General features: G+C 52.1%; 1 protein-coding gene across 1 annotated transcript; it reads right to left on the bottom strand.

Moving 5' to 3' along the window:
• Positions 1–3866: 3866 nt before the first annotated feature.
• E2F2 (E2F transcription factor 2) lies at positions 3867–27224 on the bottom strand. Its single transcript, XM_065927524.1, has 7 exons — positions 26569–27224; positions 21050–21155; positions 19035–19254; positions 17732–17891; positions 15958–16071; positions 14003–14195; positions 3867–7084 (listed from the first exon to the last, which is right to left on the bottom strand). Exons 1-7 carry the CDS (start codon positions 26818–26820, stop codon positions 6816–6818), a joined length of 1314 nt encoding a protein of 437 aa, XP_065783596.1. The 5' UTR covers positions 26821–27224; the 3' UTR covers positions 3867–6815.
• Between the last annotated feature and the right edge of the window lie 357 nt (positions 27225–27581).

A 27581-nucleotide genomic window follows, 5' to 3' on the forward strand; every position in this document is an offset into this window, starting at 1 on the left:
CCACTCCAGTATTCTTGCCTGGAGAATCTCTTGGACAGAGGAGCCTAGCGGGGTACAGTCCGTAGGGTTGCAAAGAGTTGGACACGACTGAATCGACTTAGCAAGCATGCACACATATTTGCTGTAGAATAGTCATTCCTGTATATTTTGATTTACCTATCAGATTTCTAAAAATCATAAATGAGTGTTGATTTTTTCCTGCATTTTTCCTGTATCTATGGAGATGATCACATGGGTTTTCCTTTAATTTGTTAATGTGGGGATTGCATAAATTGCTTTCTTTCCAATTTTGATGGCAGGAGTTTGTGTCATGTGCCGTGTCAGAATGGCACCCAACAATTCACAGGCACCTAAATATATCTGCTGAATAAATAAATGAGGAACAGATTCCTAGGAAAACTTCCTCAAAAGTTGCATTTCTAGCTCACATTCTGCACAAAAGAAAAGCTTGGAGTTTTGCAGCAAATGTGCTGATAACGTGTTTGTGTGCCTGGATCAATCCAAGCTGGCTGTGTTTTATTTTTATTTTGCAAGGGCATATTTAATTGGCTACTATATATTTAGGTGGAGAAGGAAATGGCAACCCACTCCAGTATTCTTGCCTGGAGAGTCCTGTGGACAGAGGAGCCTGGTGGGCTGCTGTCCATGGAGTCGCACAGAGTCGGACACGACTGAAGCGACTTAGCAGCAGCAGCAGCTGCTTATATTTAGGATTTGTGTCTCTACATTTGAGAGAATTCTTCTGGAATTTTCTTTTCTTGCATTGTCCTTGTTGGGGATTGTTGGTTTGGGGATCAAGGTTATCCTAGCCTCATAAAACACATCGGATAACTTTGTTTCTGATTCTCTGAAAAATGTGTAAGTTCAAGATGAAGATTTAATAAAACTTGTAAACTCCTTCTGGCTCTGGCATCATTTGGAGTCAGAAACTCCTGAATGCCAATTCAAGCTAGTTAACGATTTGTATTTCCTCTTAAGCCAATTTGGGTAAATATATTATTTTCTAGAAAATTGTTCCTTTCAGATACATTTTCAGCTTTGTCTCTCATTGGTTGCATTACCTGGGAACTTTTTTATTTTTAAATAAACAACTTTATTGAAGCATCTTTTACATAATCTAAATTTCACCTATTTTAGGTGTACATGCATTGATTTCTAGAAATTGTATCAAGTAACTATAACTATTACCATAAATTTGCATTCACCCTATTTCCATTTGTAAAGCAATAGCTTTGTTGAGATATAATTCATATACCACACAATTCAACTACTTGAAGTATACAATTCAGTGGGCTTTAGGATATTCATGGAGCTGTACAACCATTACCACACCAATTTTAGAATATTTCCATGGCCCCCTCTCAATAAAGCCCTGTTCCCATTAGCAGTCACTCCTCTTCTCCCTTCCTTCAAAGCCTTAAGCAGCTACTAATCTGCTTCCAACCGCTAGATAGCCCTATTCCAGACATTTCATATAAATGAAATAATATTCTGTTACCATTTATGTCTGACTTCTTTCATTTAGCAGGTTTTCAAGGTTCACTTATGTTGCGGTATAAACCAGTGATTTATGTCTTTTTATTTGCTAAATAATACTCCATTGCTATGGGCTTCCCTGGTGGTTCAGATGGTAAAGAATCCACCTGCAATGCAGGAGACCTGGGTTTGATCCCTGGGTCAGAAAGATCCCCTGGAGAAGGAAATGGCAATCCACTCCAGTATTCTTTCCTGGGAAATCCCATGGACAGAGGAGCCTGGGGGCTATAGCCCATGGGGTCACAAAGAGTCAGATGTGACTGAAGCAACTTAACACACACGTATTCCATTACTATATGAATACATTTTATTTATCCATTCATCAATTGATAGACATTTGAGTTGTTCCATTCTTGGATTATTATGAATAATTCTTTCATGAATGTTTGTGTACAAGTTTTTGTGTGAATGTTTTGAATCTCTTGGGTATATACCTAGGGGTAGAATTACTTGGGTTACATGGTGGGTTTATGTTTAAAGTTTTGAGGACCTGCCAGACTTTTCCCCACAGTGGTTGTATTATTTCACATTCTGAGTAGCAGTGTACAAGGGTTACAATTTCTTTACATGCTCAGCTTTGTTATTAAATATTATCTTTTTGATTATTGCCATCCTTGTAGATATGAGGTGGTATCTCATAGTTTCTATTTACACTTCCCTGGTGGGGCTAATGAGGTTGTGAATATTTTCACGTATTTAATGGCCATTTGTATATCTTCTTCGGAGAAAAGCCCATTCATATCCTTTGTACATTTTTTTAGTTGGGTTATATATATTTATTAAGTTTTGAGTTCATTCTGGGCTTCCTAAGTGGCTCTAGTGGTAAAGAACCCACCTGCCAATGCAGGAGACATAGGAGACCTGAGTTCAACCCCTGTGTCAGGAAGATCCCCTGGAGGAGGAAATGGCAACCCACTCCAGTATTCTTGCCTGGAGAATCCCATGGACAGAGAAGCCTGGCAGGCTACAGTCCACAGGGTCCCAAAGAGTCAGACACGACTAAAGCGACTTAGCATGCACACAAGAGTTCCTTCTATATTCTAGATGTGGTATGGTGTGGTTTAGTTGCTAAGTCGTGTCCAACTCTTGCAACCTCCATGGACTGTAGCCTGCCAGGCTCCTCTGTCCATGGGGGTTTTCCAGGCAAGAATACTGGAGTGGTTTGCCATTTCCTTCTCCAGTGGATCTTCCCAACCCAGGGACTGAACCCAGGTCTCCTGCATTGCAGGCAAATTCTTTACCAACTGAGCTACAAGGGAAGCCCCATATTCTAGATACAAGCCCCTAATTATGTCTGTGTCTTGTGATCATCCTGAGGATGGGGACTATTCTTATTCATTTCTAGCTCCCCAGTACTTAGTAGGTCTTCAATAACCCATAAAAGACCATATCAACTGTACAAAGTAGTAACAACTATGTACCAGTGTCAAGGAAAACTTCTACAAAAAAACTGGGCCTTGAATAAGCAAGAGCCTGCCCAAGTGAAATGCAGAGAAGGGGGAAAACTTGCTGTTTACAGGAATTGACAAAGAAGTCCAGTGAGGCTACAGGATGTGGGGAGGAGTGGTCAGTAAGGCTGGAAAGGTAGAGTAAGCCAGTTGGAAAGTTGGAAACGGATGTTCACACCAAGTAAAGGGGCATTTCATCCTGAGGGCAGAGGAGCCACCCATTAAGCAGGGAGAGACATGATGAGAGCTGTGTTTTAGACAGATCTCTATGGGGTTTCCCCTGGTGGTCCAGTGGTTAAGACTGCCTTCTAATACAGGGGGCATGAGTTCAGTCCCTGATCGGGGAATTAACATCCCATATGCTGCGTGGGGCAGCCTAAAATAAATAAAAATTTAGGACTTTTCTGGGTTAGTAGAGGGGCATAGTTTGTCAAACTTCGCCTGAATTAGAATCACCTGGAGGGCTCATTAAGACAGATTCAGAGTCCCACTCTGAATCAGTTTCTTCTTATTCAGAAGGTCTAAGGTGGGGCCTGAGAATATACATTTCTTACAAGTTCTCAGGGAATGCTGGTTTGAGGGCCACCCTTTGAAAACTACTGATACAGAGGATGAGATGCAGAGTGGGTAGCAGTGAGAGTATTAAGGAAGCTACTGAAATATCTCAGGCGAGAGATGATGGAGGCAATATAGGGCAGGGGTTCACATTTTAGATCTTGGTGCTAACTCCAGTGTCTTATTGGTGACATTTCAGCCATGGTAATAAGCCAGTGGAGAAAAGGGAGGCTGTTTTGGGGGGCTGGACCCACCCCCGACCTGGGGGGCCCAGCCCCAGGCCTGGTCATGACCCACAGAAAGCACGACAGACACAAGGGCCCAGGTTTGTCGTTTAATGCCCAATCATCACAACACGAGGTTTCACATGGTGCTCGCCAAGGCAGGACCGGAAACCAGGCTGGAGGTAAGTGACCCGCATGGAATCCCAGCGCAGGGACCAGGTTCCCTCTGGACACTGGTGTCACGTCCAAGGCCCCACCCAGGAGCCAGCAGCCTGCTGACCGGGTTTCTGCTCATCGAGGGCCCCAAGGATGAGGTGGGGACTTCAGGACGCAGTGACGAGAACCAGAAAGCTGCTTGCAAACAACCCCAAAAGGCTTTCACTTCAAATGCGTTAAGCCACACAATGCTCGGACACAGGAACACCCAAACTCTTTCACTAAAAACTAAACACGGCACAGAACTGAGACCAAACACCCGGAAAGGAGAAATGAAGTCAAAATCCCAGGACAGCCAGCTCTAACGTGCTGCACCTTCCTCCTCTTCCCTGAGGCCGCACTGCTCAGACCTCAGTGTGGCCGTGGAGAAGGGAGGCTACGCTGGTTTTAAGAAATGTCCTCGAATCTCCCAACAACTCTACCAGACTTAATGCTACGGGCTCCCGGCAGCCCCTGCGCCTTAGGTGCCCCTGGGAACATAAGTGATGGGGGGGGGGCTGCCAGAGGGACTGGGAAATTTCCTGGCAGAAATAAAGTACCTCAGAAAGAAACTGGCTTTTCTTCTACCCTGGTTTTAAAGTTTATTGGGCCCCTAAAGGGAATTCCACTCAAAATGCTTTTTAAAGCACTTGATGGAACTTGGGAGGTTTCAGGCGTCACTGGCAAGAAAGAGGCACGAACTTGTTTCCTGCCTGGAACCTGAGGATTGACCCGGGTGGTCCAGGCCCTGGGCCAGGCTGGGTGTGGAGGGGTTGGGATGGGAGGGGGCGGGGACAGCTGCTCTGGATACAGGCCATGGGCCCAAGGGGCAGCCCCTCTGTCCGGCCCTGTGGCTGGACTTTTGGGGAATGAGCTTAAATTCTGGCTGGACTTCACCATTAGATTCATTCCTGGTGGGTCCTGCCAGCCTCTTCTCCTTTTTCCTCTGATTTAATTCCAGGAGAAAGCTCCAGCCCGCGCCCCAGGCATGGAAATCAAAGGTCTCCATCCTCCGAGATGGCACATGGCTAAACCACCTCACAACAGTCATGCCATCTCCAGTCCCACACACCCCAAACCAGGTCCCAGGAAGCACCCCCTTCCCTCCACCCAAGGGCCCCAGGGGAGTCCCTTGGCCCTGGGCATGTTGGGCTTCCAAACTGACTTTTGCTGAGACCCCTGTGAGTATCTGGAGAGGGGAGACGACACGCACCTCTGTAAAAGGCAAACAATTGGCCCTGTTTATAGACTGGGGTAGCTGAGACCATTCCTGAGAGGGTGCTGACTTGAGGACCAGGAAGTTGGGTCAATGACAAGGCCTGACTATCCCCCGCTGGGCGTTAGCTCACATCGGACCCCACCCGCAAGGAAGCCCACCTTCCAAACTTCAGATGCCAGTAGGTCAGCTCGGGAGCAACCCCACGGAGCCAACTTCATATTTGAAACCAACTTAATGCTACAAACTTAAAAAACAAAAAAAGTGCTGCCCTGCTGAGCCCCTGAGGAAACCTAGCTGCCCGAGGGTGGGTGGGTAGAGGCTCTCAGGCCAGCACCACCCCGGACCGCCTCTCTCCAGAAGGCACAGCCTGGCTTCACCCAGAGCACCCCCACCTCGAGTTGGGTGGGGAAGGAGAGCTGATTCCTCGCTACCCAGTTGGGCTATATGGACAACGTGGGATGGTCCCGCCTCTGGGGGATGGGGAGGAGGTCAAAAGACCAGCTTATCAATAGGACCCCAAGCCTGAAGAGGTAATCTGAGCACATCTCCCCATTTGTTAGCTGCCAATGTCTGGTCTGCAATGAAGACCCTTCCCTGTCACCTTTTCAACATCCTGTGACAAAAGAAGCCAACGTGCCATCAAGCCATGGTCACTTCTGTCTCTAGGGGGTCTGTGTGAGAGCTGGGGGCAAGGGGAGGTCCTTAATCACCCCCTTCAACGAATGCGGCAAAAAAACAAAATGCTTCCGGGAATGGGGAGGCCCATACCAGCAGCTACCGCAAGAGGTACTTTCTGGCAGTTTCTTCCTTTCATCTCACCCTTGTCTACAGTAAGGCTGCCTTTGCCTCCCATGTCTTCAGTGTTAAACAGCCCCCTGTCCCAGTGAGGCAACCACAGGGCAAAGGTGCCTATAGCAACATTTCCCGATTCTGTGTTCCTGCCCCTGTTTCCCCAGGAGCTCTTCAGGGCTGACCTCCCCCCACCAGGAACCCCAGCTCTGGGACAGAGGACGGGAATCCAGCGGCTCCCTCTCTCTGGGTGAGGAGGCCGAAGTGCAACTGACGATCCAGAAGACTGGACGGGCCCTCGGGCCCAGCCCGCCGTGTTGGGGGCAGTTGGGGATTTGGCCTGGGCCCCTGGAAGCCCCCAGCCTGCCCTTGGCAGCAGACGGCGCTGGGCATGTCTGAGGAGCAGTCTTACTAGAAACTAGAACCCCCTCCCTGCTAAAACTCAGGGAGGGCAGACAAACAAAACTCAACCCGCAATAAATACAAAGGCATTAAGTGCTTCTCGGTAAACTGAGGGACCGAGTGGCCCCTCAAAAAGGCAGTCGCTGGGCCTCTCCTTGGACCCAGGCCCCTCCTCTAGAGCCCTTCAGGCGAGAGGCCAGAGATCAGGAGACCGACCAGGCCTTCCCAGGCCCGGCTTCCACGAGGCCGGACAGGGCCTCACCCTGCTGGGCGCCCACCCCGTATCCTCCACCTCCCCCGGGACAGCGTCGACTGGCAGGTGGGTGGGAAAGGAGGGGCGGGGGGACCCTTCCACTCTGAGGGCAGCACCTCATGTCTCACGTCCTGTGAGGAGGTAGAAACGGGCCGGGCTGCCCGGGGCGAGTGGGGGGTGCAGGCAGCGCCGATTCAGTTGATCAGCAGGTCCCCGAGGTCGTAGGTGTCGAAGAGGTCGCTGATGCCCTCCCCGCCATCCAGGCCCCACAGGTAGTCATCCTGGTCTAAGGGCGGGGAGAAGCTGATCAGAGGGGAACTGCAGGGCGGCGTCGGGGACAGGAACTGGTCCTCGGTCTGCTGCAGCAGCGGGTGCGGCAGCTCCAGCATGTTCTCCGTGGCCTCCAGGGGGATGAGGGGCGGCGGGGGCGGCGGCGGGACCTGCGGGGACGTCAGTGCCGGCTCTGCAGACAGACAGACAGACAGACAGGGTTATGCCCGGTCCAGTGCCCCGCCAAAGCCTCCGCCGGTCAGACCTCTGGGAACAAGAACCGCCTCTAGTACCCTAGGTAGCTGTGCACCCTGCACGTGTCTCCCATCCTGGCCCTCGCCCGACGGCACAGGACACCTCCCTTTCCCACCCCAGCTCCAGCAGCGCCCCGCTCCTTCACCGCACTCTCTCCCCTCTCCTGTCCCTGCACGCACCCCCAGCTTCTGCTCCCAACCCTCCCCACTTTCACCATCAAGGCCCCCACCCCTGAAGTCATTCACTGTTCTCTTTCTTCCTGCATCATCAATGCTTCTCACTCTCTTAGGTCTTTCCTGTCGACGCACAGACATCCTTTAATCACTCTTTCTTTAAAGAGCATTCCTCCCCTGACCTCATGACTCTCCCTGATTACCAGCCCATTATACTGCTCCCTTTTGCAGTGAGGTTTCTCAAGAGTTACCCATAGGACATCCCTGGTGGTCCAGTGGCTAAGACTCTGTGCTCCGGGTGCGGGGCGCTGGGGTTCAACCCCCGGTCAGGAAACTAGATCTTACATGCCGCAACAGTTAACATGTCGCAACTAAAGATCTCGCATGCCATGACTAAGACCTGGCATGGCCAAAAAAAAAAGTTTCCCATGTTCACTCCCTACTTCCCCACCACTGTTCATGCTTCAGCCCACTCCAATCTGGGGTCTGTCCCCACCACGCCACTGAACCAGTGCTCTCTGTGTTGCTAAATCCAATGGTCGGTTCCCTGACCTCATCCTATTTGACCTTCCAGCAGAATCACATGCAGTCGTTCACAACCTTCTGGAAACATGTTTTTCCCTTGGCTTCAGAGGTACTAGATTCTCCTGCTTTTCTTCCTACCTCTTTGGCTGCTTCTCCTTGATCTCCTTTCCTCTTCCCAACTTCTAAACCCTGAAGCCCAGAGGCCCCATCCTTTGATTCTTCTCTCCTTTGGTTTCACTCCTGCCCAGGTGATCTCAGCCAGCCCATGGCTTTATATCTGTCTCCAGACCTACTGCTCCCAGGTGGACACCTCCAGCCTGGCCCCCACTGCCAGGCTCTGGGCTCCTGCTTCATCTCTACTTGAGGTCTACGCGACATCAGAACTCAGCATGTCAAACCACACTCCCGGTTTAGTTCAGTTCAGTCGCTCAGTCGTGTCTGACTCTTTGCAACACCATGGACTGCAGCACGCCAGGCCTCCCTGTCCATCACCAACTCCCGGAGTTTACTCAAACTCATGTCCATTGAGTCAGTATTGCCATCCAACCATCTTATCCCCTGTCGCCCCCTTCTCCTCCTGCCTTCTATCTTTCCCAGCATCAGGGTCTTTTCCTGTGAGTCAGTTCTTCACATCAGGTGGCCAAAGTATCGGAGTTTCAGCTTCAGCATCAGTCCTTTCAATGAATATTCAGGACTGATCTCCTTTAGGATGGACTGGTTGGATCTCCGTGCAGTCCAAGGGACTCTCAAGAGTCTTCTCCAACACCGCAGTTCAAAAGCATCAGTTCTTCGGCACTCAGCTTTCTTTATAGTCCAACTCCCCAAACCTGAGTCTTCCCGCATCATATTCAATAAACTCCCATCCACTTAGTTGGACTTCCCTGATAGCTCAGTTGGTAAAGAATCTGCCTGCAATGCGGGAGACCCCAATTCGATTCCTGGGGCGGGAAGATCTGCTGGAGAAGGGATAGGCTACCCACTCCAGTATTCTTGGGCTTCCCTGGTGGTTCAGCTGGTAAAAAATCTACCTGTCACTCGGGAGACCTGGGTTTGATCCCTGGGTTGGGAAGATCCCCCAGAGAAGGGAAAGGCTACCCACTCCAGTATTCTGGCCTGAAGAATTCTGAGAACTGTATAGTCCATGGGGTCGCAAAGAGTCAGACACAACTGAGTGACTTTCACTTTCAGCCACTTAGTTGGGCTTAGGCAAAAAGGCCTAAGAATCATCTGAAATCCTGCCATTTCCCCCGAATCTAACCCAGTAGCAAGTCTGGTCACCTCCACAACCAAGTCAACCCTCCAAGCTGCCCACTGGCTCTTCAGTTCTGCTGCTGGGGTCTGGGGCTCATCCCCTCCTCTCTCACTCAGGACTCTGCCAGAGCCGCCTCACCAGTCTTCTTGCTTCAACTCTTGGCCCTCAGTCTGTGCTCTGACTTAAAAATGGCTTAGAGAGACTTCCCTGGTTGTCCAGTGGTTGACACTCTGTACTTCCAAAGCAAGGGGTCTGGGTTCAGCCCCTGGTCAGGGAACTAAGATCCCACAAGCTGTGTGGGGCCACCAAAAAGTTTTTTATTTAAAAAAAAAAAGACAGAATAAAATCCAAGTTCCCACCAGGACTGAGTAGGCTCTGTACGATCTGGTCCCTGCCTCCCTTTCTGTTCTCTCTCCCGCCTACCTCCCACAGCTCACGCCCACCTCTCCAGACACACCGGCCATCACCTCCTCTTCAGCACACCCAGCTCACTTCCACTGAGATGTAAGGAGGCGATTCCCTACACAGGCATACCCTGACACCCAGAATCTCACCACCTGAATTGGTCCTTACCAACCAAGCATTGTTTTGAAAATACAACCATGCTGGTGTGCCAGATTGCCTGATCAACCTCCGAGCTGGGTGACTTCCTGGGTGGCCCAGGGGTTAAGAATCTGCCTTGCAAGGCAGGGGATGCAGGTTTGATCCCTGGTTGGGGAACAAAGACCCCACATGCTGTGGGGCAATTGAGCCCGCACACAGCCTGCATGCTGCAATGAAAGATCATTGTATGATGCAATGAAGATCCTGCATGTCTCAACTAGGGCCTGATACAGCCAGATAAATAGTTTTTTTAAATGGATGGAAGGAAAATAAAATAAAATTAATGAAAAATCCCTAGAATTACAACAAACAAACAACACACACACACACACAAACCTCAAGCAAGCTGTATAATTGTGTGGGCAGATGACAGCGTTCACAGGCCTCCGTTTCCTCACCCCTAAAATGGGAATTTCCCTGATGCTGGGAAAGATTGGGGGCAGGAAGATAAGGGGACGACGGAGGATGAGACGGCTGGATGGCATCATCGATTCATGGACATGGGTTTGGGTGGACTCTGGGAGTTGGTGATGGACATGGAGGCCTGGAGTGCTGCGGTTCATGGGGTCGCAAAGAGTCAGACACGACTGAGCGACTGAACTGAACTGATTGAAGATGGGAATGATGATACCTGCCTCTGGTTGTTGAGGCTTAAATGATAAGTGAAGCTAAAGAACAGCTGGTCTGTAGGCTGCCCTTCTGAAAATAAAAATAGATCCCGTTTACCGAGGGCTTGCTTCCCAGGTGGCTCAGTGGTAAAGAATCCATCTGCCAATGCAGGAGATGCAGGTTCAATCCCTGGGTCAGGAAGACACCCAGGGGGAGGAAATGGCAATCCTCTCCAGTATTCTTGCCTAGAGAATTCCATGGACAGAGGAGCCTGGCGGGCTACAGTCCACGAGGTCGCAAAGGGTTGCACATGACTTAGTGACAAAACAACCACCAAGGGCTTACCAGACCCAGCTCTCCTCTCAAGGAGAGGTCTGTTGCACCTCCTCAGACACTCAAGCAGCCCCAAGGGAGGCATTGTTATGATGTCTATTTACAGATGAGGAAACTGAAGCTCAAAGAAGCCAATCAAATGTAGTATTTGCATGAAAAAAAAAGGAAAGTTTGTTTAGCACACTGCAGAGGCCTGCAGGTGTTAAGAGGCCTGGCTTGGGAGTGAGGAAAAACACTGGGTGCTCAGACGCTAGCCCCTTTCACCGGCAACAGGACCCAGCGCCTCGGTTTTCCCACCCAGAAAAATAAGGACCCACCTCCCCGAGTTGTGGAAGCAGTAACTGAGCTGTCACATGTGAGAGGTTCGACCCCAGGTCAGGCTCCTCTCATCCATCCACCCACCCATCCATCCATCTGTTCATTTCCTCTCTCTCTCTCCCTTTTTCTCTCTCTCTCGCTGTTGATTACATCCAGAAGAGACCTGCTCTTTGTAACATCTGTGCCTCCCCTGTACCCTGAATGGCTCGTATCCACTTAAACATCTCCAAATGCACACACAGTAGGTGTTCAGTTCACATAAACTTTTAAAAAGTCACAATCACACTGTATCCTCGCCTGAAACGCATGCAAACATCACGAGGGAGTTTTAGCATCTCTGTTTTAGAAATGTGGGAACAGAGGCTCAGAGGGGTTAAAACAGCTCCCCCACCGTCACCCCGTCATAGAAGGGGAAGTGCAGACTCGAACCCAAGCCTCCCAACTTCAGCTGGGGCACCCTCAGCCACGTGTAGGTTTAAGTCAGAATATCACAGCCTGGAGGGATGTTCAATGACCCAGGTTCCAACCGTCCCGTTACAGATGAAGGAAACAAGCGCCCAAAGTGTTCGTGATTCCCCTGGTGGTTCCAGAACTGGGAAACCATCCCTTCCCAGGATGGGAACCTGGGTCCCAAGACAGCAGTGACTTCCTCTTTGGACCTGGCCCTTGGGCCTCAGGATGACCCTGCTTCAAGCCAGAATGTGGAGCATGTGCACGTCTGTGTGTGTGTATAATACCTTCTGGAAAACCTCTCTTCTCAGCAGGGACATCATTAAGAGGTCATGTGACAAGGGTGGAAGGGGCGGCAAGGGCACGGGCCCTGGCGCAGAGCTGGCCCCTCCATCGGCTCTTCTGCAAACCTCTAGTCCTTTGAGGCCTCAGGCTCTTGTATGAGTGAGGTAAAAACCTCGCCCTGGTTTCTGCATTCAGGTCCACCACCTCTGCCCAAGGTCTCAGAGCTGCAGGCTCTGACTCTGGAGGGCCATGCGCATGTTGACAAGGCAGTGAAAAAGCAGAGCATCGCAGGAGGGAAAACAGGGTGGGGCACAGGTCTGGACCGGGAGATAGGCACTGGGAGGTGCCCAGGGGGACAGATGGCGGATGCAGGGAGAGCCTTGGGCCCCGGACCAGGCCAGGACCCAGGAGAGATCACTAGAGAAGAACCGGCAGTCTGGGCTCTTGTCTAAGCCCTGTTGCTATCTTGCTGTGTGACCGCAGGAAAGTCACTTGCCCTCTCTGGGCTCTGTATAAGATGAAGCGTTGAGTTAAAACAGGGGTCAACGAACTTCTGTAAAGGGGCCAGATAATATTTTAGGCTTTGCAGGACATGTATGGTCTCTGCCATACACACATCGCTTGCCCTACCCCGAACCCTCAACTCTTTAAAACTATGAAAACCATTCTCAGCTTATGGGTCATATAAAAACAGGTCAGATTTGGTCTGCAGGCAATAGTTTTGTTAACCCTTGAGTTAAAGAAATGGAATCCAATCTGTGTTCTGTAGATACCTGCTCCCATCCACCACACACACAAAAAGCCTCTTCCAGGGAATTCCCTGGCAGACAAGTGGTTAGGACTCGGCACGTTCCCTGTCATGGCCTGGGTTCAATCCCTGGTCGGGGAACTAAGATCTCACAAGCCACACGGCCACCAAAAGAAAAAAAAAAAAGCCTTTTCCACCAGACCAGTTCTAGCTGTGCATTTGTTTAAACACCAGGGTTCTATTTAGGGGAATTCTGCTGCTAAGAAAACAAAAAGGGCAAAAACCATTCGGAGGGACAGGCCTTGCAGAGGCTCCCATTTCTACTCCTACCCAACTCTGGGAAGTCTCCCAGGAAGCCTCAGGGACTCTCCCACTTCCTTACTTCTTAGCAACAGCCTCATTCTACCTCTTGCCAGGCGTAGGCAGCTTATAGCTGTACCACCCACCTCCCAGCCACCGTCCTTCCTTGATTTGTTCTGTGCCTGGTGGAGAGATTCCTGGGCTATGAGTGTGGAGACCAAGGTTCAAGATACAGTTCCACTGCCTTCCAGCTGGGAGGCCTTGAGCAGGTCACATCAGCTCTCTTTCAGTTTATTTATCTCTAAACTGGGACAATAAAAACCACCCCAAGAATTGATGTGAGGAGTTATGTGATAATGGATGTCCTTGAGACATAGCTGTGGTTCAAAAAACCTTTGTTATCATCTCCTAAGAAAGTGTTAAGAACTTCCCTGGTGGTCCAGTGCTTAAGAATGCACCTGCCAATGTAGGAGATGTGAGTTCAATCCCTGGTCCAGGAAGATCACACATATCACAGCAACTAATTCTGTGTTCCACAGCAACTGAGTCCATTGTTGAGCCTTCCTCGGAAAACCTACAGTTTCCACTTACTAAGGGCTGACTGAGTGTCAAGGAGCTTTGCTATTAGTTGTTACAGAAGTAGCAGGACTAATGGCAGAGACCACCATAATGATAACAATAGGTAATTATTATTGCTCTTAATAAATAATATGGCCAGTTATCGCCAGGCATTGTTCTAAATGCTTTACCTATATACGTATTTTTTGGCCGCACTTTGCAATATGCAGGATCTCAAGTCCCCCCAACCAGGATTCAAACCTGTGTCCCATGCATTGGAAGCGTGATGTCTTAACCATTGGATCACCAGGAAAGTCCCCGCCTTCCTTATATTTATTAACTCATTAATTTTCACAATCTGTGAAGTAGATCCTATTAATTACTATGCCCAAGTTACAGATGAGGAGATTAAGACAAAGAAAGGTTAAGAAACTTATCCAAGATCAAACAGCTGGTAAGTAGAAGAGCTGGGCTTCGAACACAGGCCGTCCTCTGCCCAGAGCAGCATCAGTCTTCCCATTGAGACAAAGAATGTATGGTGCTTTATAAAGTGTAACGTGCATTGCACACACGTGGGGGGGAAGGACTGTCTCCCTGTTGCTGGGTAGAAGGTAGGTATCCCGCAAATGCTGATACGGAAGAGGAAGGCTCGAGGGCCGGTGCCCCTGCCCATCTCCTGTCCCTCTGGACAGAAGGTCTCACCTGAGGATGCCGCGGGTTCCGGGACCCCAGGCTCGCTGTTGCTGCTGGGCTGGGTGGAGTCGGGGCCGGGGCTGAGGGCGGAAGTGGAGGGGAGGGGCTCCTCGGCAGGACTGCGGGGCTCCTGCACCTCTTCCGGGCAGAGGTAGACCTCGATGGGCCCCTGTGTGCTCTTCAGATATATCTGCAGGTTCTCCTGGGAAGGGAGAGAAGCCAGGTCGTGGGTCTGGGCACCAGGGCACTTACTCATGGCTCAGCGTGTGTGGACGGGTGCACGAGGCTCTCAACGTCCATGCGAGCTCGCAGCCCCTGAGCTGGGCGCTGGGCCTGCCCCGTGTGGCCTGTGGCAGACAGCTGTCTGGGCCCAAAACCTCCCCCACCCCTTCTTTTAGGGAGAAAGCTCTGATTTTTCCTTTGAGAAACCACTCCTCCCCTACTCTCAGGCCTGAGCTGGTATCATAAAAGCTGTCTTTGCTACTGCAAGGGGGAGCTGGCCCAGAGTATGGCAGAGAGAGAGAGAGAGATGGAGGGCGTGAGGCCAACTTGAAGTCCCAGTTTGAGTGCCTGAATCCATCCTTGCCTGCAATCCCCAAAATCTTCCCCGGACCCGTCACTTGGTTCCCCTGGGGTGCCCCTCACTGAAGCGGGCTGGACGTGGCTGTCTGTAACCGAGAGACTGATATTTGGCTTTCCCGCCCTTGCTTCAACCAACCTAAGCCACAGCCGATAACAGAGGTGCTGCTCCCGACGGTATTCGGGTGTCTGCGCCTATGCCCAGGCAGCCCCTCTGCCTGGCCCTACTTCTCCTGGCAAAGACCCTATTCATTCTTTAGGATTCAGTTTACCTGTCATCATCTGTGGGCCCTTCCTCCAACTCTCCTTCCTCCAGGCCCTCAAAGCAAGACAGCATCACTGCTGGCTCTTTTTCCCACCAAGTCCTGAGATTCTTCAAAGCGAGGGCAGGGCCCTTATTTATCTTAATGCTTTTCTGCTAAACAGATAACGTCCCGAGCCCTTACTAGACTCTGGGTTGGGAGTACAACACAGGTGGAACATGGTTCTGTGGAGGTTACCCTCTAATAGAGAAAGCGGCACGTAATTATGTAATCGTCGATACATCCTGGCCAACGGAGCTTAAATGTGACGGAGAAGGACAGGTGGTTATGCAGCTGGGGAGTAATCAAGGAAGGCTTCCTGAGGAGGTGACGTTCATGTTTCAACCTGTAGGATGAACAGTCGTAAACCAGGCAGAGAGGGACTTCCCTGGGGGTCCAGTGGTTAAGAATCTGCTTTGCAGTGCAGGGAACGAGGGTTCAAGGAACCTGGTTGGGGAACTAAGAGCTCACGTGCTGCAACTACCAAGCCCACATGCTCTGGGGTCGGCGCCGCAACCAGAGAGCCCATGTGCTGCAACTAAGACCCAAATAGAAATAATGAGGCCGAGAGAGGGAAGAGCATTTCGGCTGGAGGGAACAGCACGTCAGAAGCTCTTATACTGGGGTTGAGCTCAGCGTGGTGTGGGGGCCGCAGGCAGGTCAGGGTGGCAGGAGTGAAGCCAGGACAGAAGCAGCGCAGAGAGGAGGTTGGAGGGGTCAGAGCTCAGACGGTCTGATAAGGTGTGTAAAGAATGTGGTCTTTAACCTAGGAGAGCACGGTTAACAGGGAAGGATTGTTGTGAGTACCGACAGCGCCGTGTGTGGATGCACGTGCGTGTGTGCACAGGAACGCAGGGCTGGCGGGAGGCGGAGAGAAACCGGGAACAGATAGCTTTCTCAGGCCGGTACCTGATGCCCTTGCCAGCTTCTGCCTCTTCTGCCCCAGCTCGGAGACCATCAGCCTTGCCAAGGCCACCAGCATGGACCTGCGAGGCTTGGGCCTGGGCAGTGCCGGGGACAGAACCCACAGGGCTGCCTGGAATGTCCCTGGCCCTGCCCTCCACCAGACGCCTCCCCTCTCACCTCACTCCTGTCAGGCACCTCCAGTCTCGTCTGCGGAGGGGCCTTGACCGCAATCACCGTCTGCTCCTTAAAGTTGCCCACGGCACGGATGTCCTGGTACGTCACGTAGGCCAGTGTAGCAGCAGGGGAGTCAAGAGAAGCGACTGTTGCGTCGAAATTCAAATTCCCAGCCTGCTCAGCAGGGATCTGAACCCACCTCTCAAAGCCTCTAACCATCCCCTACCTATAACCTGTGCTTTTAATATCATGAGCTACATTGAACCCCTTGAGAAATACGGGCATAAATCATTTTTTTTTAAATCTGCCTCAGGGATTTTCCTGGCAGTCCAGTGGTTAAGACTGCACTTCAAATGCAGAGGCTGTGGGTTCGATCCCTGGTCAGGGAACTAAGATCCCACTTGCCACGTGGTGTGACCAAAAAAAATAAATAATGCTGCCTTATGTCATGGAGAAGGCAATGGCAGCCCACTCCAGTATTCTTGCCTGGAAAATCCCACAGACGGAGGAGCCTGGTGGGCTGTAGTCCATGGGGTCGCTAAGAGTTGGACACGACTGAGAGATTTCACTTTGACTTTTCACTTTCATGCATTGAAGAAGGAAATGGCACCCCACTCCAGTGTTCTTGCCTGGAGAATCCCAGGGACTGGGGAGCCTGGTGGGCTGCCGTCTATGGGGTCACACAGAGTCGGACAAGACTGAGCAACTTAGCAGCAGCAGCAGCCTTATATCAGCTTTTTACATAAAGGCTTCAACTGTTAAGCTAGATTATAAGCTCTGTCTTATTTCTTTATATTTCTCACAATGCCTCCCATCCTTCCAAAAATATAAGGTCAGATCTAAATGCCAATTAGATGGTCAAACCATTTGGGGAAAGTCTATGTAAAGCCATTGCAAAATTTATGCTCTTTGACCTCGTTGAGTCAATCCTAGGAATCTAACCCAGGGAAATAAGTAAAAAAACTCAGGAAAAGGTTCTATCTATAAAGATATTCATCACAATGTTGCTTTACAGATGCAGAAATCTATAACTGATCTCAATGCCTGTTCTAGGCCTTGTCAACAAACCACAGTGGGCTCAGTAGGACATTCTCAAACCATTTAAAATATGAGGTTAAACCATATGAAACTGCTGTTTTTTATAGCTTAAAAAATGGTCCAATACCAATTTTAGGTGAATCAACCCAAATAATTAGGAAGGATGTATAACAACATAAAAATCACCTATGGTAATATACTAAGTGGAGGGAAAAAAGTGAAAGTGAAGTCGCTCAGTCATGTCCAACTCTTTGCGACCCCATGGGCTGTAACCTACTAGGCTCCTCCGTCCATGGGATTTTTCTAGGCAAGAGTACTGGAGTGGGTTGCCATTGCCTTCTCCAGGGGATCTTCCTGACCCAGGGATCGAACCCGGGTCTCCTGCACTGCAGACAGGCGCTTTACCGTCTGAGCCACGAGGAAAGCCAAGTGGAGAAAAGTAGGATATATTAAAATGCTGTGTACAGCAGGTACACACTGTATTTATTTTTCTCCATATATTATGTTTTCTCCATTTTCCAGATTTATGGAAACATACTTGTCTTTTTTTTTTATCATGAGCAAGTAACTTCAATAGACCCAAGAGGAAAAGCCATCAAGGAAGTCTTTCTTCAGTGATAACGCCAGACCCCTGGGGTGGATCAGCCCCTCCAGAGAGGTTCTGCATCAGCTCTGGGTGGTCACGAGCATGCCACAGGCCCCCTGCCCCCAGACCCCTTCTTCCCAACCAAGGAGGATATCTCTTGTTGGCCTTGTCCTCCGTTAGGTGCTTGAAGTTCAGAGAGCAGCTGTGGATGAGCTGGTCCAGGGCCTGCTCCATGTTCGTCAGCTCCTTCAGCTCCTGCCCCAGCTGCTGCTGCTTCCCAGGCCGCGTGGGGTCTTCAAACAGCCCCCTGCCTCTGGGGACAGAACAGCCGCCCCACCCAACGGTGTCAGCCTCAGTCTTCACCCAAGGCCCCCCACCCCAGGGCTGCGGTGCCAAGCTGCACAGGCGGGGCAGGCGAAACTCCAGGAAGAGGCTCTTCACAGGGAATGTGAAGGTGCCCCCTGGCTTGTAAAGATCAGTGGTCCTGCCTAGCTCCCGGGGAACTGCCTGGGATTGAAACTTGAGTTTTGGGGGTTGGGCTAGGGAAAAGAAACAAGTCAGGGCCTGACTCCACTTTTGGGGGGGTGGAGGCTTTCAACGTTACCCACCCCATGCCGCAGGCTCCTCCAAATGGCAGGGAGCTGCAGTGACCTCACTCCTCACTCCTCTGCCTGCGTTCTCTTAAGAGCTCATGCCAGGGGTTACAGGTCTGTTCCAGAAGACCTTGAAGAAGTGAGGGATGGAGTCCTTATCTCAGCTGAAAGGAGTCTAGGTTACTACTGCTCAGCATCCCAGAGGACTGTCCTAAGTTAGAAGAAGGCAATATTGGGACCCCTGGCTCAAAAAGATCTGGGGTGGGATGTTTTGAGAGAACAGCATCGAAACATGTATATTATCAAGGGTGAAACAGATCACCAGCCCAGGTTGGATGCCTGAGACAAGTGCTCGGGGCTGGTGCACTGGGAAGACCCAGAGGGATCCGGTGGAGAGGGAGGTGGGAGGGGGGATCGGGATGGGGAATACATGTACATCCATGGCTGATTCATGTCGATGTATGGCAAAAACCACTACAATATTGTAAAGTAATTAGTCTCCAACTAATAAAAATAAATTAATTAATTAAAAAAAAAAAGATCTGGGGTGCTCTTAGCTTCCACACATGCTGGATATCGCTCTCTGCCCCTGCCACGCTCTCCTCATTTTATTCTAGCGTATACACTTGCGCTTCCATCCCCCTCTTAAATACATTGGCTCCACCCCCAGCGTGTAAGCTCATTGGATGTTGCCTCCGATTTCCCCAGCCAGTCTGTGTGCCCATTGGATGCTGCTTCCGATTTCCCCAGCCAGCGTGTGTGCCCATTGGATGTTGCTCTCAGGCCGCCTCCCACAGCACCCCTGGCCCCGCCCACTGCACCTGCACTCATTGGTGCCACCCGCCCCAGGCCCAGGCACTCACACCCACTGGATGTTGTTCTTAGCCTTCTTGCGGATGAGCTGGATGCCCTCCAGCACATTGGTGATGTCGTAGATGCGCCGCTTCTGCACGTCCAGCACCTCAGCAGCCCAGTTCAGGTCCAGAACCCCATCCTCAGACTCACTCAGGAGGTAAATGAATTTCTTGGTGAGCAGCCCCAGCGATGTGTCATAGCGAGTCTTCTCCCCGGGGGACTTGGGGGCTGAGGAGGAAAGGGGCTCAGTCACTGCTCAGAGAGGGGCCCCTGGGGACCTTCCTCCATTGACCTGAAGCCACTAAGTCCCACCCTTCACATGAGCACCCACTTCCCAGTTTACAGAGTACTGGAAGGGTGGCCAATCACCAGCAGTGTTCAAACATTGTTCAAACTAGAGAGGCAAAGTGACTTGCTTCAGGTTTCACAATTGTGGAGGCGTTATCAGGGCTGGAAACCAAATATTCTAACTCTTGGTTCACACCTTTCCACCAAAGCTCAGGGCAGCCATACCACCACCAACACCAACAACAAATGCTTACTGTGTGTAGGTCACTGTTCTAGGCACTTCCCATATACAACAGATTTAATCCTTACAACACCCTATAGGTTTGGTATGGAAGCATCCCCATTTCACAGATGAGAATACTGAGGCACAGGCAGACTAATTTGCTCAACTCCCTCAACCAGAAAGTGGCCAAGTTGGCACTTAAATCCAGGCAGTCTGGCTCCAGAAGTCTCCCTTCCTAACCACTACCCAATCCTACTAGTTATGTCAGGAATTTGGAATTAGGGTAGGAAGGAAATGACAAGAACATGTTTATAGACTTGCTTTTTATTTTCTTTCAGTTTTGTTGAGATATAATTGACATCCAGCACTGTATAAGTGTAGACTTGCCTTTTCTTTCTATGTGTCATCCAGTGATTATCTGAGAGGAATCAGTCCTGTTACGTCACATGCAGCAGGTTCATGAAAAAGGTCCCTTTCTTAATGAGGTCGATGTCACAAGACCACACCTCAGCTGCAGCATCTTAAACCACAAGAAGACTTTTGCAATCTAGTGACTTGCAAGTCATATAGCAAGTTAGTGGCTAAACTAGTTCTGGGAAATGAGTTTTAGAGAGTCTCAGATTCCTCTAGAAGGGGACTTTAGAACCCCTTAAGATATAGATAGCAAGTATTTGGCACACAGACAACTTTGTCGATTTTTGCATCCAAGACAGACATTACTAACTGATTGGGATCCTTCAATGAAGAGCTCTGGGAAGACTCTACTAGTCAACTGAGAGGAAACTTTCTTGCTATTCCTGATCTCGCTGTGCCTTGTTTTACAGATGATACGGCTAAGGAGTGACCACTCATGTCAGAGTCCTGCCCAGACCTGTAGGTTCCAGACCCTTCATCTTCCAACCCAGTCACATACCTTTTCTTATTAGGTCTCAGTTCCCCCAGATTAGTGTTAACACCATTGCTTAAACTCCCCCTCAAACCAGGATGGTGCTCAGTCACTCAGTCGTGTCTCACTCTTTACAACCCTATGGACCGTAGCCCGCCAGGTTCCTCAGTCCATGGGATTCTCCAGGCAAGAATACTGGAGTGGGTCGCCATGCCCTCCTCCAGGGGATCTTCCCGACCCAGGGATTGAACCCAGGCCTCCTGTATTGCAGGTGGATTCTTTACTGCTGAGACACCCTTGGGAAGCCCTCAAAGCAGAATACGGACTGAAAATATCAAGAGGCGGGAGCTGGCTTCTGGCCCTGACGCCACTGACTAGCAGTATGACCTTGGGCAAGTCACTGAAGCTCCAGGTCTCCAGCTGCCTCATCAGTAAGAGGGGAATAATCAACCTGCCTGGCAAGATCCAGTGAGAAGCTATAGGACACTGTTTTGTAAACCAGAAAGTCTGCTACGAATATCAGTCCTAGTGACTTGGCCGGCCCTGCTGCCCTCTGACCCTCCCGACTCCAACCTCGTCTCCTGAGCCTGCCTTGAGATAATACCCCATTGGCGTGGGTATCTTACTTTTGGGGCTGGGGAGGCCATCCACTCTAATGCACTTCCCCTTGGGAGTCCGGAATTCAGGGACCGTGGGCCTCCCGATCCCCTCCAGGTCCAGCTTCCTTTTGGCCTTGGGGAAAAAGAGGAGAGAAAGGCAGAGTTTGAGAAGCATTCCTGCTTTAGCCTTTCCCCGACCTGGGGCCAAAGCCCTGAGGCCGCCAGCAGCCACCTCCTGCCTCAGTTTACCACCAGTCCTGGGTGAAAAAAAATCACTGTACCTGGTAAGGAAATATCAGTGACTTGAAAAGTAAGCTTTCAGGGGAAGGAAGTCCTATTGCTGAGGGGCCCACCACACTCCCATCTTCTGAGGCCCAGGCTCTTGAGGCTACCAAAGCCAGTCTGGGTTTTAATGCAAGGTTCCTTAATAAGAAGCCCCAAGGTCACTTCTGCATCCGTCTCTCCACCCCGTCCCGGGATGACACAGGGAGGACGGAATGGGTGGGGCCTACACCACATCAGGCTGCGGAGAGCCCCCCTCCCCCCTTGCAGAAGCAGCTGGCCCAGCCAGACCGAATGCCCATCACAGCCTCACAGCTGGCCCTTTATCAGGGTGGGGCTGGGCATCCGCCCAGGCTCAGGGGACTTCCTGGCTCCGTGCCACACCCCAGGGAGGTGCCTACATGGGGAAGAAGTGCAAACATCCCCCCACCCCCATGTTTGGGCTCCAGCTCAAGGGCTCCCGGGAGCCTCCTGAATAGACTCTATTTGCCATTCTTTCTTTGCTGAGAGGGGCAGACAATGAATCCTTCCCCTGTGTCTTAAGGACAAGCAGCTGAGGTCCCCCCTGCTCCCCCCTCCCTGTTCCCGCCAAGCTTGGGAAACACCTGCTGGGGAAATCAAACCACAGACCCATCTGCTCCTCTCCACCCGACTGCCGCCCGGCCTCAATTACGCCCAGAAGCGGTGCTGGCCCGGAAGGGGCCTCTCTCCTTGCGAGGGCTGGGCAGAGGCAGGGTTGGGGCACTGGGGCACTGGGCCACAGGTCAGAGATACGGGCTTGGGTCTCCCCACTCCTTCACAGGCTCGTTGTGTGACTCGGGAAACACTCCACATTTAGGAGCCCCTGTTTCCTCCTCTGTAACATGAGGGCTGTCCTAAAGCTTCAAGGAGATAGATAATCTTTGTAAAGTGCTCAGCACTCAGCAGGGGTTCAGGCTAATCTCAGCTTCTTCTTTGACAAACTATTCTGGGGGTCGCTGAACCCGTTTCCTTCCTCTCCCTTGCCCCCAGTCACCTAGACACCCCTACCGTAGCTAAGACAGAGAGGCCTATTTTAACCTTTGGTGGTGAGGTCATGCTCAACAGGGCTGAGACTTCTAACCGCTGCTGATCACAGCTGGGCTGACAGGTGGGAGGTGATGATGGCTCTTGCGGCTGTCAGCTCCCTTCCCCCGTCTCATGCCTCCACCCCCCTTCTCATGCCTCCTCCAGGAAGTCTTCCTGGACTGATCTGAGGAGCCCCGTTCCTTGGTTTGAGGAGCCTGAATAAGATTCTCCTCTCCTCCACCGCCACCCAGACCTGGACATGATCCAAACGCCACACCTCTCTGCTTATTCGATTCTCTTGTTGAAGTCTCTCTGGAATATTCCTTTTCTAACCTCCCAGCTGGGGAGATGCTAGATTCTAGGGACAGTGACCTGCTCTAGTCCCATCTTGTCTATAGAAAAAGTCCTACTCATTCACTGAGACCTTCTATCTGCCTTAGACCAAGTCCCAGCATTCATCACCTCACTGAATCTTTTCCATACCGCGAATCCCCACTTTACAGCTGAAGAAATGGAGACCTTGTGAGTCCAGGGCAAGGAGAGGAAGGGAAGTCAGGCTGAGCTCTACCTGAGACAGAGACGGCGCCCGGTCTCCCCATCCCCACCCAAAGAAAACCAGCCTCTGCTGAGTTCACAGAACACACCAGAAGAGCCACACGACCTGCAGAGCGAGGAGGGGAGGGCCTTGAACGGAGTACCTGTGCGGGGCCTATCGCATGCTCACCAGCTCTAACTCATGGCACTCTCTCTTCCAGAAGGAGAAGCAGAGACTCAGAGAGGGTAAGCCATGTGCCCAAGGCCACACAGAGAGGACAGCCAGAGTTTGAACCCAGGTCTGTCTGACTCCAAAGCCATGGGCCAGACGGCTCAGCTCCATCCCATACACATTGCCCAAGAACCCGCTGAAATTCAAGTCAAGACCTGGCTGTGTTCACCTACCCCCATCACTACTTCACACACACACACATACACACACACACCGCCCCCATCACTACTTCACACACACACACTCACACACTGGTCCCCTTCCTTTTCTTCCTCCCTTTCACCTGGTTGTGTTCACCTGCCCCCATCACTACTTCACACACACACACACACACACACCGCCCCCATCACTACTTCACACACGCACACACCAGTCCCCTCCCTTTTCTTCCTCCCCTTCACCCTTATCCTGCACTCTCAGGGTCTGTAAGCAGCAAACTATGAGTACGTCTCGCTGACACCACTGCCCAGAGACAAGTCAGCACGGATGCGCCTGAGCCCGGAAAGCAGAAGCGGCAGAGGACAAGCCGAGGAGGATGAGGACCGAGGCGAGGCTGAGCACAGGCTTTGGAGCCAGAGCCACCCGGGTCCCCATCTGGGTGGACCTCCTGAGCCCCACCAGCAGAGCGGGGATGCCTGCTCATCCCCCGTCATCGGAGATCCCGTGAGAGGGCAGCAAAGGGCTTGCTCATGCCACGGAGCTGTGATCGCTAACCAGGGGCACCAGCGAGGGGAGGGCTCAGAGGTGAGCCCAAAAGCATCGGGGATGTGCCTCAGAGCAAAGGCCAGCTGGGCTCCAACCTGAACCTGTTAGGCAGCCCCTCTGACTTAACCTAAAGGCCTGATTAAGATTCCAGTCCACACTGGCAACCCCACAGGAGAAGAACGAAGTTCCTTGCTCGGGCAGTCCTAGAGGCGAGAGGGCCAGTGATGCCAGACACCACCTCCAACAGGTGAGGTAACCCAGGCTCAGAGGAGGGGAGGTGACTTGCCCCAAATCACACGGGGAGTGAAGGCGCGTCTCTCCTGAGTCCCAAGTCCTAAGTTAGAGGGTGCGGGTAGGAGCCGTTGTTGAGGAGCTGAGAGCTTCGCTTCCAGATCCCCCCTGGCCTCCCTATGCCTACATTTCCTCATCTGACCCACCTCGTAGGGGTGCTCACTAAAATGCTTGTTTTCTTTGCTGATTCTCAGAGGAAATTTGGAAAATACAGACAAATGAAAAGCAAAGAAGCCTGCAGGATCCCACCCTTTTCCCAGGCTCCGGCAGGGTGAGGCCATGGGCCTGACTGGAGCCGGATCACCCCACAGGTGGTGGAAAGAGCTCTAGCCAGGGAGCGAGGAGACCCAGGTGCCCGCCTCCTTTCTGCCACTGATCTTGGTTGCCATCCCTGAGCACTGCCTAAGGTCCCTTTAAACAGCAGCTCCCCACCAAATCCTGCCTCACCCTGCACTTTGCAGCCTGGCCACAAAGCAAGTGGCCACACCCAGGGTTGGGGTTGGAGCTGCTCCTGGTCACACCCTGTGAAAGTGAGTAAACAGGGGGCCGAGGCCTGCCCACAAGGCTTCGGGACACCAGGCAGCCGGGGAATGACAGTAGAGGGGGCTCTGGGCCCTGGAGGCCCTTAGGGTGACCTGAGGCAAATAGATGCTCCCACGTCTTGGCTTAGGACCTGAACAAGTGACTTCACAACTCGGCTTAGTTTCCTCATCTGTGAGATGCCTCATCCCAGGCATCTTGACCAAGATAATGAATGTGAAGAGTGCCAAGCAGTGCCTGGCACATGAGAGGCATTCAGTAAAAGAGCCATTCTTGCTGTGATCACTGAGCCCCTCCGGGAGGGAGGTACAGACAGATGCACTCGGCTCCTCTGGGAGGCAAGCGGTTTAAAACCACAGCTGTTACTAAAACTCTGCCGGGTCGCCTGAAAGCAGCTGGCCAGAGGAGAGACTGGGCCCACCACTGAGCCCCCTGGGGGCACCCAGCTCCTAAACCAGGCGGTACTGGAGAGAGTCAAGCAGAGAAGAGAATGTATCTCCCTATATAACTCAGACAGGTTACATCCCTTTTCCGAGCCTCAGTCTCCCCCTGCAACATGGAGCTGCTAACACCATCTACTTCTTAAGGTACAAAACTGTTTTAGATCGTAAAATAGTCATCAAGAGATAGATGCAAAACTCCTGGTTATCTTTGAGTGCTTGACTTGTAAAAATAGGAAAAGCACTCCTGCCTCCTTCCTCCTAATTGGAAAGAATGTACAGGAAGGGGCTCTGAAAGTTTAAAGCCTTGATCATGAGCAAAGCAGTATTCCAGAAGCAGGAAGTGGGGGCTCTGCCTGCAGCCTGGGAGCCGAAGCTGCTGAATGACACAGGTCTGATCAGTGCCTCTAGATCAGAGGCACTGGGGCAGAGGGGGTTATCAGTTTCTGTACTTGAACTTGATTCACGTCTCACAACAAAGCAACCTACAACACCACCATCTTCCTTCCCTGATCCTGCTTCCAAAACCCTGGACCTTGAGCTGGGAGAGAACTGAGGTGAATTAGTCCCACAGGTACCCGCCCCCCCACACAGATTTTCAAGACAAGGAAAATGAAGCTCAGACTGGGGCTAAAACTTGTTCAAGGACAGACAGTGAATTAGTGGCAATCAGGATGAGAAACCAGGCTCCCCAACTGCCACCCCCACTCCCCAGGGCTCTCCCCACTCCATCCCCACCCTATAGTTGTTTCATTTTTCATGGGCTCCAGGAATTCCACTCCCACGAAACACACCCTGTGCCTGGTGCCACCCCACTTTGGGCCCTCCCTGGCAACAGGCCTGGGGGTTTGAGAAAGGAACACTCCATCTGCAAAGGACCTTCAGAAGGCTGCCCCAACCTTGCACCTGCTACTGGCTGTCTGGGACAGAAGACGGACTGGGGGTGGGGGGTGGGGGTGGTACCTAGTGCAGATAATTGGGAAAGAGTTGGCTGGATGGTAAATTGAGAGTCTCAGGCCAGCTGGATCTGAGAGACCTCCTCCTGTTTTAAAGCCCCCACGGTATCCCTGGGCTCAGCTCCGTGCTTGGACAATAGCAGGTGCCAAGTACTGGTTTCTGAACCAAACAATGAATGAAAGAATGAATGAATGACAGCAAACTGATTCCATAGATTTCCCCAAGGTCACAGGGTGCACTGGGGGTCGTGGGTTGGGTCTCCACACTCCTGATCCAGTGTTCTTTCTATTCCACTCCAGTGGATGAGCTCATTTTATCCCAAGTCTGAAAAGGAAAGGCTCTTCTCCTTAGATATTGGGGCAATGGGTTGTTCTGGAAGCTGAAAGCAGCCCTCTGCCTCCCCAGACTCGATCTGCCTCACTTAGACTAGGTCCCAGGCGCCCCTCCCGCGTTTCCCACACCCGTAAAAGCAGAAAGGGAAGCGGTGGGTGTGGGTGAGTAGGGGTCCCCAGCATTACCGGCAGCCGGCCAGCCGGCACGCATCGCACAGCTTGACCCTCCGGTCCGTGGGGGGTGGCGTCGAGGCAGGTGCCGGGCGCCGCAGCGGGAGGCACAGTCTGTGGATACAGCTGAGTGTAGTAGGTGGTGGTGGCCGGGCAGAGGTGGGGGCTGCTGAGGCCCGGCGACCACAGCTCCGTGGGGCTCATCGCGGGCAGCCCCTTTGGGGGTGGCCCGGCTGCCGGAGCCAGGGCCCGAGGCCCCCGCAGCATGGCGAGTGCAGCGCCCCCCTTCCCAGCCAGGCCTGGCGCGCCCGCCGGCACCTGCGGGCTTCGGAGCCCGCGGCGGCTCACACCGCCCGCGGCATGGCGCGGAGGCCAGGCAGGGCCGGACCCTCCTCTCCTGGCCCGCAGCCGAGCCGGGCAGCGCTTGGAGATCGCCGCTTGGAGATCGCCCGGCGCCGGCGGCTGCGGCAGGGCCACGGGCTGCCCCGCCCCTGGGGCGCCCGCGACCTGCGAGGGCCCCGCGCCCCCGGAGGCTTCAGCCCCTGGAGTCCGGCGCGCTCCGGGGAGGGGTTCTCTGGGATGCCCACGGGCTCGGCAAAAACAGCGATGCACTCAGATGGGGGAGGGGGACCGATCGCACCGACTCCCTCTCGCCTCGATCTGAAGTCCCTGAGTCTTTCTCTGCTGCTTTTTTTTTCCTTTTTTTTTTTTTTTTTTTTTTTTTTAGCGCGAAACTGCGTGCCGCGAAATTCGGATCTCCCGCGGAAAATGCCGGGCTCCGATTGGTCGCTGCAACAGGCACAGGCTCCACCCCCCGGAAGGACCAGTCCCCCGAGGTGGTGATTGCAACACAAGCTTGATGCTTAAAGGGGCCGCCGTACCTGCGGTCGCCCGGTGCCCTCCCGCTCTGGCAGCCCGAGAAACAGACCAGGAGGGTGGTTCCCAGACGGCGGAGGCAACCACGCCCTGAGGAATGGGTCCGAATACCCTGGGGGTGGAGGGGATCTTTTGGCGTGGAGTCTTTGGCC

The sequence above is a fragment of the Muntiacus reevesi genome, chromosome 3 (genome assembly GCF_963930625.1).
Source record: "Muntiacus reevesi chromosome 3, mMunRee1.1, whole genome shotgun sequence".
NCBI classification, from domain to species: Eukaryota; Metazoa; Chordata; class Mammalia; order Artiodactyla; family Cervidae; genus Muntiacus; species Muntiacus reevesi.

Excerpts from the sequence above, each read along its gene's own strand:
- E2F2 (XM_065927524.1), bottom strand. The coding sequence starts at position 26,820 with ATGCTGCGGGGGCCTCGGGCCCTGGCTCCGGCAGCCGGGCCACCCCCA. Across the intron at positions 16,072-17,731 it reads AGGACAAGGCCAACAAGAGA|CTGGCCTACGTGACGTACCA; the intron begins TATCCTCCTTGG and ends CCTGCTGCTACA. Across the intron at positions 7,085-14,002 it reads GGAACCCGCGGCATCCTCAG|AGCCGGCACTGACGTCCCCG; the intron begins GTGAGACCTTCT and ends GTCTGTCTGCAG.